Raw genomic sequence first — 8,274 nt, 5'->3', positions numbered from 1 at the left:
TTATTATTGAAGAAAGAAGAAATGATAAACACAATGACGAGGCGATGGTTCCACTGGAAGGGAGGGAGATGAGATGGGGAAGGCTATCCAGGGGATTGCAAAGTAAAAGTAACATTCATTTCTTAAACTCAAGGGTTTTGTGCACGATTCTTATTTCTTAGATGTGTTCCATAGATCATTTTGTACACAATTAAAACATGTAAAAGAAAAAGATGAAGCAAAAATGGCCAAACTACGTCATCGTAAGATGCACACTAGTGAACTGAGGGGAGGGGGCGGCCAAGCTCTGACCGCACCCCCAGGTAGAGGCGCTTAGTTACCTGTAACTTAGTCTTTTCACTCATTAAATGGGGCTAACAATACATACTACACACAAACCTGAGGCTCACAAAAGACAACGGATACAAAAGTGTCTTATAAAAGTAAAAGTGCTACACAAATGTAAAGTGGCATCATCTTTAACAATTTCAGATTTGTTGGGCAGAGAACAGAGCTACGTCCTGTGACTCAGTTCTGCACCCTCTTCCTGGCCCCGTCCCAGCTTACAAAATGGGCTGCCCTGTGGTTTCAGCTTCAGGGTGTCAGGATGACTAGGTCGAAGGGGGTCATCTACAGGGGAAAGAGCCTCAGCTACGGGAATGGGGTCACAGCCACTCCCACCGTCCCACCTGCAGGTGAACTGGACTTCCCAGATCAGCCTCAGCAAAGGGACAGAGCATGAATGAAGCCCCCGGCTCACTTCTGAACGTCTCCCTCTCCTCTAAGCCCAGACGTCCACACCACCGAGTGAGCACACAGGGCTTACTTCAATTTTACGTCAATTAAAGGCAAACAAGATAAAAATGAGCAGTCCGTGCTCATTTCCACCCCCGATTCCACGTTTACTGTCTTCACCTACCAGATTCCTTTAGAAATACTGCTTCCTCCCACCACCATCCCCCCCCCAGAAAAAACCTTTAAAATTTTTTTTAATGTTTACTTATTTTTGAGACAGAGACAGACAGAGCATGAGTAGGGAGAGAGGGAGACACAGAATCTGAAGCAGGCTCCAGGCTCTGAGCTGTCAACACAGGGCCCCACGTCGGGCTCTAATCCACGAATGGAACTGTGAGATCATGACCTGAGCCGAAGTTGGATGCTTGACTGAGCCACCCAGGGGCCCCTAAAAACCTTTAAAATCATACCCTCAGGTGCATGGCTGGTTCAGACGGTAGAGTGTGAGACTGTTCATCTCAGGGTTGAGTTTGAGCCCCAAGTTGGGGGTAAAGATTACTTAAAAATGAAATCTTAAAAAAAAATTGGGGTGCCTAGGTGGCTTAGTCGGCAGGACGTCTGATCTCACAGCTTGTGAGTTCGAGGCCAGAGCCCCACATGGGGCTCTGTGCTGACAGCTTGGAGCCTGGAGCCTGCTTCAGATTCTGTGTCTGCCTCTCTCTCTGCCCCTTCTCTGCTTGTGCTCTCTCTCTCTCTCTCTCAAAAATAAATAAGCATTAAAAAAAATTTTTTTTAATCACCCTTAAAGCCAACAAAAAGTTTTGCTATTTACTTGGGGTTTGTTTTATTTTTTAAATCCATGTGCCCATTCCCTCCACTACCGTGGAGAAGCAGAAGCTGGGGACCATATGCTGCTGATCTAGCAGGTGGGCTGTGTTCGGCCTCTTGGCCCTCCAGCCACTAGGGCTCTCCGGAAACGTGGGGCTGAGCCTGGCCTGAGCAGCTCCTCCTCCCTCTTTGCACCAAGTCTTCCCCTGAAAGAGGGAAGAGGAGGTGCGGGGTTCAAATTCTATTTGTCGCCTTTCTTTCCTTGACTCACGCAGGCTTGTCTTAGACAAAGTCGAGGAGCTTTATGTGGGAATCAATTGCTGGAGCCAAAAGATCCCCTGCTGACATTCCCTGGGCAGCCAAGTCCCATCTCCCTCCTCATAAGAAGGGCTCCGTGAGGGCCAGAGCTGTGGGTTCCATCCCCCCACGCCCTCCCCAGGGCTCAAGAAGACCGATCCCACTTTCCCCCAGCACGCTGCTCTCTGCCCACACGAGGGCGGGCTCCACCACTTGGCAGCCACTGTGGGTGGGGAAGGTACTTTTCCAGAGGGAATTGAATACAGCCAAGCAAGGCTTGGACGACGCCCTGCAGACCTGAAGCTCGGGGAGCTCGGGGACCCTGGGTCTCTCCTGCTCCCACCAGTGTCACTTCCTACTCCCTGGAGGCAGGAGAGACGATGAGAGGAGGGGCTAGTTGCGATGAGAGGAGGGGCTAGTTGCCCTCTTCGCTTCCCCACAGAGAAGGAAGACAACTCCACTAAGTTGGGCCCCCAGGGAAGTGGGGAAGAGACAGAGGAAGGAGAACATGGCCCCCCTCTGAGGTGCCCAAAACAGAGGCGCTGGCCTGGCTCAGACTAGGCCTGGAGGGCTGAGCACAGTGACTGAGACACAGTTCACCCTGAACCCCCAACCCTGAAAACACAAATGCAAACAATGGACTCAATCATTCAGTTAGTCACCCTCCCTGACGGGGCTGAGAGCCAGGCTGCGTTCCAAGGGTGAGTCATTATGCTGAGGCTGCAGGGATGGGCCAGCTCAGTATTGACTGAAAGACTTGAACCTGCAGTTGGCCCACCCCCAGGGACCCCCGCCCTGCCCGCTTCGTGAGCACCCTGCCCTGCCCCCTTGGTGAGCACCCCACCCTGCCCCCTTTGTGAACACCCCCCACTCTGCCCCCTTGGTGAGACCCCACCCTGCCCCCTTCATGACCACCCCGCCCTGCCCCCTTGGTGGGCACCCCCCACTCTGCCCCCTTGGTGAGCACCCTGCCCTGCCCCTTTCGTGAACACCCTGCCCTGCCCCCTTCGTGAGCACCCCTCACCCTGCCCCCTTGGTGAGCACCCCACCCTGCCCCCTTGGTGAGCACCCCACCCTGCCTCCTTCATGAGCACCCCGCCCTGCCCCCTTGGTGAGCACCCCTCACTCTGCCCCCTTGGTGAGCACCCTACCCTGCCTTCGTGAGCACCCCACCCTGCTCCCTTCTTGAACACCCCCTGATTTATCTGTGCAGGTACCTGCTCCTCAGATCACCACCCCCAACACAAAGGACCCTGTACCTAAATACAGGGACAGACTCCTAAAGTAGGCCCCCCAGCTCTGACTGGGCCACGGGCAGCTGCTGTGGACTCAGCCATACAGTGTCCTCCAGGGCCTCAGAACACTCTCCAGCCAAGCTTTGGGCCAGATGTGCCCTCTGCTCTGTCTCACCGCAGTGAGAAAGTGGATGGGTCCAACCCCACGGCCCTTCTCCCCTCAGCACACTCAGAACAAAACAGCTTTGTGTTCAGGGACCCCGGCCAGACTATGTCTGCCCCACTCTGGACCTAGCACAGCCTGGCTCAGGAACCATCTCCTTCTGCACTCCCATCCCAGAACCCCCTCTGCTGGGGACCCTCTACTGGGGACTTCCTTAAGATGTCTTTGCCCAGAGTGAGACCCTTTTCTAATTGATGTAAAGGCACCTTAGGAGTTAGTAGCGGCCTTGTTAGGGTGGCCCCAGGCAGGGGACATCGCTGAGTCACTCTCAGAGGTGACCATGAGCAAACCGTATGATGGCTGGTGCAGCACCAAGGGGAACAAATCACTAGGAAGCCAGGACAGAGGAAAACTTGACCAAAAAAGGTATTTATTGAACAATTACCCACCGCTGGATTTGACTTAGGACCGACAGAGGGTGTCTCCACCTTCCTGATTTATTTTCAGCCCTTGAGGGCATCATTGTAGATCAAAGCCAAGGCCCCCAGGAAGGTGACATATTCCTGGAAGTTCACCTCCTGGTCCTTGTTCCGGTCAAGGTCATCCATCAGCTTTGCGATTTCAGCATCCTGCAGCTTCTAACACGTTAGAATGGGAAATCCAGACTCAACAATGGTGAGAGCCCCGGGTTCTCTCCCTTTCCCCCTCGCTCACACAAGTGGCCCTGTGCTGGCTTGTCCACCTCGGGGTCACTTGGCTGTACTGCTCGCTCCTGCAGAGTTACTCAGGGACAGCGAGCACGGGGCTACATAGGAGGACTGACCAACCGTCCCAGTCAGGTATGCGACTTGGGCCCCAGGACGTGGATACCTGTGAGTCCCATGGCACCTCCCCTTCTCCTGATCCTGCTTCTGGGGCCCCGGGGGGAGACTCACCGGGCCAATGGTGAGCTCTTTCTGGATAAGCTCCTTCAGCTCCTTCTTGCTCAGGGTGTTCTTGTCGCCTTCCCTGCCCGAGTACTTGTGGAAGATGGCCACGAGGAGGCCGATGGCCTGATCCAGGGGGCATGCCATGGCTGGGCGCTGGGCTGGGAGCTGGGGTGGAGAGGCTGGTCAGGGCCTTCCCACCCTCCCACATACCCCAGAGCTCGGCCCCCACCATCCCGCCTGGGACTGCCTTGCCCAGCCGCGCAGGAGTCAGGAGCCAGCCCAGGACTTGGGGGGGGGGGGGGGGGAGGGATTGGGGGGAGGCTGGGAGAGGCGGACCTCAGTCCTGGAGGAGAGGTGGTTGGGGCGCAAACGGGGCACCAGCTGAGACCCGGCCTCCAGGGGTCCCGCAAGTTGGGGAGGAGGGGACTGGGGGGCAGCACACACGCGGTGCCGACGCCCCCGGGGCGCGCCCTCCTGCAGTCCGGGGCGCACTCGGGGAAGCCGCCCGCCGGCTCCGGGCCGGATTCACCCCAGGGTACTCACCGCGCGGCCGGACAGCGTCGAGCGACCAGCAGGGCGGCGTCCAGGGCGCCTTTTAGCGGCCGGGGAGCGGAGGCCGGGCGGGCCAGAGCCCACCCCCGGGGCCCCGGGCAACCCCCCCCCCGGTCCCGCCCCCCTCCCCAGGCCAGCCCCGCCCCCACCCCACCCTTCCGCCGAGGCCCGCCGGGCGCCAGCCGTCTACACCACACACCCCCGGGGGGCCCCCCTCCTGCCCGGGGCTGTTCCGGGTTCCGGGGCTGGAAGAGCCGGTGGAAGAACGGGAATCCTACGGGAGGTCGCTGCATCCAGGGACATCGAGCCCCCGGGGCAGGGGGCTAGGGTCCCCAGACGGTGTTCAGGATCAGCCCTAGATGAAGGAGGGGGGCAGCCAGGGGTCTGCGGGATTCGATTTAAAGGTATCTACAGCGCCCACGCCTCGGCAGAACTCCCAGCACCACTCTCACAACCCTTCTTCCTCCCCAGCCCTCAGCCCGCACCCCCTCAGCCCCGCGCCCCCGCGCCCTCCGCACCTCCGCGCCCCCACTACCTGGAATCCCACCTGCAGTACCCCCCCACCCCGCCTTTGTGTGCACACTGGCCCTGGCCTTAGTTATTTACGCTCCAGTGAAAAGGTTTCCAGATCTTCTCCTGAGAAAGGACTTTCATAAAGGGAAGTGGGGAAAGCAGAAAGCACTGGACCCCACAGATTGGGGGGGGGGGGGGAGCTTGCTGCTGAGGGGGAATTGGGGGAGACGGAAAGGGGGCTGGCAAGGGTGTTTGTCAGGGTAGCCTCCTGTGGCCTCGGACTGGCTTGCCCACCGCTGCACTCAGGAGCCACACCCCAGCCTCCCCCCCCCCCCGCACCCCGCCCCTCCCCAAGCTCTTCCCTTAGCTTTCTCTTGGAAGCGAGTGAAAACCTGGCCCAACTTCCCCATTTTCTGGAAGCCCAGTAAACTCAGTGACATCCACACTGAAGGAGGGCAGGAAGTAGGGGCGGAGCCCAGGACCCTAACCCCAGAGGCTCTCAACCCCCTGGAAGAGAAGCTCTGCCTTGTGCCACACACCCCCAACCCAGGTGGACAAGATATCTTCAAAACCAGCCTGGAATCAAACATTTTTATTTCCCCTGCCAGAAGGGACGGCCGAAGCAGGGTCTGTCCGGAAGGGAGAGGAGGGCAAGGGTCCACAGAGGGTCTGTGAGAGGAGCTACAGAGGCCACGGGCAAGGGGCTGAGCTCTGGTCACTTGCTGTCCTCCAGGAAGAAGTCATTGTAGGCCATGCACAGAGTGGTCAGGAACACTGAGTACTCCTTGAAGTCGATCTCCTGGTCACGGTTCTTGTCCAAGCTCTTCATCAGGTCATCAATGCTGCTCTCCTTCATCTTCTTAGAGAGCCCAGAGAGAGGGTCCGGTCAGCCACCCTGCCCAGCCTTGCCTCACCACTGCACTGTGCCACCCACCCCCTCGGGGCAGCCTTAGGGTGACCCTCAGCCGGGTCAGCAGCACTCTGAACATCTCGACCCCCAGACTCCCCCAGCCCACACCCAGCACAGGCCTGGAACCATGCAAGGGTTCAGTGGTCTGACTCCTGAATTTAAGCAAATGTCAGTAGGAAAGCCCGTCCAGCCTCCCTTTTCCACAACACTTTCCACCATCCAAAGAAACGGTCTCTAGATTTTATACAATGTCTAACAGAAATGTCTTGGTGACCACGTGGAAGTGAGCATGATCCAAGTCTCAGGCTTACCCCATAGAGGATAGTTGAGGACCGACCCGGACAACACGTCCTGAGATCAACGTGCTGGATCTGAGCAGCCGCCCCAGCCTTCCCTTGCGGGGAGAGCCTACAGCCCAGCCGTGTGGACTGGAGTCCCTGGCTCAGCTACACCCTGTCCGGTCCCTTGCTCTCCCAGCCCTGTTCCGCCAAGAGGGTGGAGACAGGGCCCTCAGGTGGGACAGGAAGAAAATACAGACACACTCTGCCCTCCCCTCTTCACTGCCCCCAGCTCCCGCTTTCCCACGGGAGACAGACATCAGGACAAATGGAGATGGAAACAGCCTCTCTGTGACGAGACCCTTGTCCCCAGTCTGGGCTCCTGTTAAAGTTAGGCCTTCCCCCAGGGCTTCTGTCCCCCTGTAATTAACCCCTAAGGGACCCGTGCCCCTTCCTTTGCCGTCATTAACTCCAGGATGCAGACAACCTGGCGGGAAAGCAGAGGGCAGGCTCAGTGATACCCACACCTGCTCCAGTCGCTGCCCAAAGGGCCAAACTCAGAGAGAGTCTCTCTGGGGAGGTCCACCAAGGTTCAGGATGCGACCAGAAAGGACCCCACCCTGGATTTTCAAGGAAAAAGGGAGTACTCGCCTCTCACTAGTGTCCTCGGACAAGTTGGATCATGTTTCTGAGCCTCTATTTTTTTTAACTGTAAAAATAATATAGTAATTTCCTCATAGGCCTTCACTCCCACCCACCCTGGTCAGCTACCTCCCACCTTCACCATCTGGCAAGAAGCAATCTGTCTCCTTCCAACCTTGTGTCACAACTAGCAGAATGACCCCTTTTGTCCCTGTGTCAGTGCCAGCTGGGAGTCCTGGAGACATGGAGAGTCAGGTGCAGGCCCTGGCCTTGAGCTGAACCCAGCTCGAGCTGGACACCCTCGCCCCTCATCCCCCCATGATCCCTCTCAAAGGCTCTTCCATGGCTGCCTGGGCCTGGCCTCAACACAGAAGGCTCTCTGACTTCTAAACTTTCACACGGAATGTAATGCACCCTCTGGACACCACCCTTCCTCCTTCCCAGTGAAACACAACTCATCTCCCAGCATAGAGCTCTTGCATCTGTTGGCCCAAGATGTCCACACTCTGCTTTAGGTCTCTGATGGTTCTCTTGAGCTATCCTGCTCCTGGCTGAGACTAGAGCACTTGGAGGGCAGATGTGTGTCCCTGTAGCTTGGGCTTCCAACATCACAGGAGGGGAGCCCTTGACAGTGATATGGTGCTTCCCCTTCTTTCCTCCTCCCCCATGATGGACACAGGGAGCACTCGGGCTTTGGGGTGGGGGTGAGGTCACCTACCTCTCCAAGACACAGCTCCTTCTTGATCAGCTCCTTGAGTTCCTTCCTGCTCAGGGTCAGTTTGCTGCCTTCTCTCCCCGAATATTTGTGGAAAGTGGTGACCATAGTGGTCAGGGCCTTCTCAAGAGGTGTCTCCATCAGTGTGTGGCTCTGGAGGGTGAAGGGGGAGGAGAGGATCACCATCCTCCGGAAGCTGGACCTTCTGCTTCCCCATCACCAGCCCAGCCCCAAGGCTTTCTCTAAAGGACCAGAAAATGGAACCCTGGATGAGACAGAAATCTACCAACAAATGGACCCCAATGTGCCAGGGAAGGTTGTAATAAGACCCAAGACCCTAACCATCCCCCAAAGGAGCCTACGCACTCTCCTGCTTAGGAGATGCTGGAAGAGGGCTCTAGGGGCAGGTGACAAGAGGACTTCCCCAGAAGATGAACTGGAGGCAGATGATGGAGTTGAGAAGGGTCCCTGGCCCATCTAGCTTGGGCACTTGTTTGT

General features: G+C 57.2%; 2 protein-coding genes across 3 annotated transcripts; both read right to left on the bottom strand.

The window, feature by feature from the left end:
• Nucleotides 1-3,650: 3,650 nt before the first annotated feature.
• Nucleotides 3,651-4,835, bottom strand: S100A6 (S100 calcium binding protein A6). Of its 2 annotated transcripts, none has more exons than XM_043567905.1 (3): nt 4,710-4,835; nt 4,173-4,331; nt 3,651-3,875 (listed from the first exon to the last, which is right to left on the bottom strand). In XM_043567905.1, the coding sequence occupies exons 2-3, from the start codon at nt 4,308-4,310 to the stop codon at nt 3,741-3,743; spliced, it is 273 nt and encodes a 90-aa protein (XP_043423840.1). In that variant the 5' UTR covers nt 4,311-4,331; nt 4,710-4,835; the 3' UTR covers nt 3,651-3,740. The 2 variants fall into 2 exon arrangements, with proteins under 2 accessions (XP_043423840.1, XP_043423841.1); XM_043567906.1 differs by lacking the exon at nt 4,710-4,835 and adding an exon at nt 4,503-4,694.
• A 973-nt stretch (nt 4,836-5,808) lies between these two features.
• S100A5 (S100 calcium binding protein A5) lies at nt 5,809-8,057 on the bottom strand. Its single transcript, XM_043567884.1, has 2 exons — nt 7,780-8,057; nt 5,809-6,090 (listed from the first exon to the last, which is right to left on the bottom strand). Exons 1-2 carry the CDS (start codon nt 7,960-7,962, stop codon nt 5,947-5,949), a joined length of 327 nt encoding a protein of 108 aa, XP_043423819.1. The 5' UTR covers nt 7,963-8,057; the 3' UTR covers nt 5,809-5,946.
• Between the last annotated feature and the right edge of the window lie 217 nt (nt 8,058-8,274).

This window comes from Prionailurus bengalensis, chromosome E4, assembly GCF_016509475.1.
Source record: "Prionailurus bengalensis isolate Pbe53 chromosome E4, Fcat_Pben_1.1_paternal_pri, whole genome shotgun sequence".
In the NCBI taxonomy this organism is placed as follows: domain Eukaryota; kingdom Metazoa; phylum Chordata; class Mammalia; order Carnivora; family Felidae; genus Prionailurus; species Prionailurus bengalensis.
This window is presented reverse-complemented; position numbering and strand designations above follow the sequence as displayed.